General features: G+C 42.8%; 1 protein-coding gene across 1 annotated transcript; it reads left to right on the top strand.

Annotated features, from left to right (window-relative positions):
* Positions 1 to 553: 553 nt before the first annotated feature.
* Positions 554 to 2,478, top strand: LOC102198892 (coiled-coil and C2 domain-containing protein 1A-like; the record flags this gene model as incomplete). The annotated part of the gene is made up of 3 exons (XM_005755850.1): positions 554 to 745; positions 857 to 983; positions 2,402 to 2,478. Coding segments are annotated over 3 exons (396 nt in total), but the record flags the coding sequence as incomplete, so codon positions are not given.
* Between the last annotated feature and the right edge of the window lie 6 nt (positions 2,479 to 2,484).

The following is a 2,484-nucleotide window of genomic DNA, read 5'->3' as shown; positions in this document are numbered from 1 at the left end:
TTTTTTTTAGGACAATTAATGTTTATTCTATTTTATTTGTGTACACTGCCTTGCGACCACTTATCTGTGAAAAGCAGTTTTAAATAAATGATGCTTATTTATTGATGTTTTGCATCTACACATATATTCTTACCCATGGTTTAAACTGCAATCTATTTCACGAACAATTACAAACAAAGTTGAAACAGAATAGTGACAAAGATTTGAATTTAAATACTCTGAGCATGCTGGAAAGCAAATCGTCAGTCCAGTAGCTGTACCAGCTTTTAGTCTTTCCCACTGTCAGTAGCCAGAAGAAGCAAAAAGCATTGCTCACATCGTAGCAGACTGCAGGCTTTTCACTCACATTAAGTGGGGCCAGTACCTTTTAGATGTGTTTGGACTGCAAACTTGTTGTGTGTAAACCAGCCTGCTAGTCAGATTACGGGTAAATAAAGGTAGGCATTACAAAAACTAGCAATGCACAAGTCAAATAACCTGATTTTCATAAACCTGGGTGAAAATGAGTCAGTTGCCCAAGAAATCTAAGAAATGCTCTGGTCTGCTTGTTTAGGCTCCATCTCCTCAGTCCAAACCGAGACATGGAGGAAACGGCAGGAGCAGCTCTGATCAGCCTGCATCTCCTCGGTCTAAACCGAAACACGAGGCGAGCAGCAGGAGCGGTCACTCCAGCAGCTCCCCTCCACAGTACAAACTCCACAGCTTCAGCCTCCTCAACTACGACAAGGAGCGGCTGGAGAGGAAGGTAGTACTGCGTGTTCATGCGGCCCGAGTCGACCCACAACGTGCACTTCACTGATGCTTACAATGGCCCGAAGGCGCCAAGGTCTCGTCACTCATTACGCTTGTCTCTCAGATTACAGAGTACAGAAAGAACAAGCGGGAAACCCCGTCTGACCTCATCCATCAGCACCAAGAGGTCACACACCGACTGCAGTGGCAGAAAGCACAGCTGGAACGAGCCTCTCCTGCCATGCTCACAGGTAACACACACATCTCTTACTTTTGAACGTGTGCTTTTACCCCTCCCTGAAATCTTAGCCTGACTCAGTTTTGGAACAACTTGACCGAGACAGGAAAGTCTTTCGTCAACAGCATCTATGTTGAGCAGTCCAGGTCCTCAAAGTATTGGCTGATAGCAGCACACAGCTCCATCACAAGTCCATCACTGGGATCACCACTACAGCCTAGAATTGTTTCAGCTAAATGGAACAGTTTTTGTCATTTCTGCTCTGTATACCACAATATTAGATATTAGATTCAGATTCAGTTGCTGCTTTTTTGTGAGTCTTTGCATTCACAAACTATTTAATAACTGAAAAGCTCCTTTAGGTTAGACTGTCCCATTTTTTTTGCCTTGCGTTTCATTATTCGTTTGCACTGTGAAGTGAAGTCGGATCAGTTTTGCAGCATTTGGCTGAATCTGAGCAGCACCCTGTGCACTTCAGAATTGATCTTGCAAAACTCCAAATCTAACTTTTAAATTATTACATTGATGAACGTCGGGTTATGGATGCAACAACATCTCTGCAGCTTCTTTTTTGTCAGGCAGGTTTTGTGGCAGCTTTAATTTTTGCAGTAATTCAGTCTGATAGATGCATCAAATTGGCACTCAAGTCATAAATTGAGGATCCCCTCTGCGGAGAAAGTAAAAGTTGTTTTATTATTAAGGATTATTTAAGGTTTCCTGCTGCTGTCACTGTCTCTGCATCTCAGAGAAACTCTACCTGCATTTGGCAGTGTCCCTCAGAGTGGTTGGTTGGTCGGTTAGTTGGTTAGTTGTGGGCTTTGCTGTCCTTGCTGCTGCTGTGTCAGTCTCTTGATGTGTGTGATTGTGCTGCCACTCCACAGATCCTGTGGTGGAGGCTGCTGCATCGAGGGGCCATGAGTTGCCCTTGCGTGCAACTTTACCCAAAGCACAGGCCGAAACGAGCTGTTTTATGGTTACTGGTTTATTTGTTCTAAATCTACTGAGGAAAGCAAACACAGGACTCACTGGCTGAAGATGAAAAGAGAATTAGCTTTGAGTAACGAGACGTCTCCGTATAACTGTCCATCTCAAGAGTACATAGGTGGCAGTGCTTCCTTACTGGCTTGCAGTTGTAGCTGAAGAACAGACTCACTGCTCACAGAAAAGCTTATGAACAAAATACTATACAATGTTAAAAAAAACAACAACAAAGAATGCATAAATAACAAATGCAGCATAACTATTTCTCAATATGGGATTTGAAAAAAAATCTAAAAATCAGTATGATGGCAAAAACTGAGCCTAAATCCCAGGTCGGGATGAACCGTTTCCCCATCACTTCTTTCTGTTTTCTCGCAAAAAATTCATTCTGTTTAAGATGATGATGATAACGAATCATGTAACTCACTTTTTCCTTCACCACATGTGCAGAATATGAAAACGTGCTGCAACGCTTCGTTCAAGGACTTTCTGAGTCTGTGAAAAAATACTCCAGCCAAGGAAACCGGGTGAGT

This window comes from Pundamilia nyererei, unplaced genomic scaffold (genome assembly GCF_000239375.1).
Source record: "Pundamilia nyererei isolate P.nyererei 1_Seehausen unplaced genomic scaffold, PunNye1.0 scaffold03884, whole genome shotgun sequence".
Taxonomy (NCBI): Eukaryota; Metazoa; Chordata; class Actinopteri; order Cichliformes; family Cichlidae; genus Pundamilia; species Pundamilia nyererei.
Note: the sequence above shows the minus strand (reverse complement) of the source record. Positions and strands in the feature narration are given on the sequence as shown.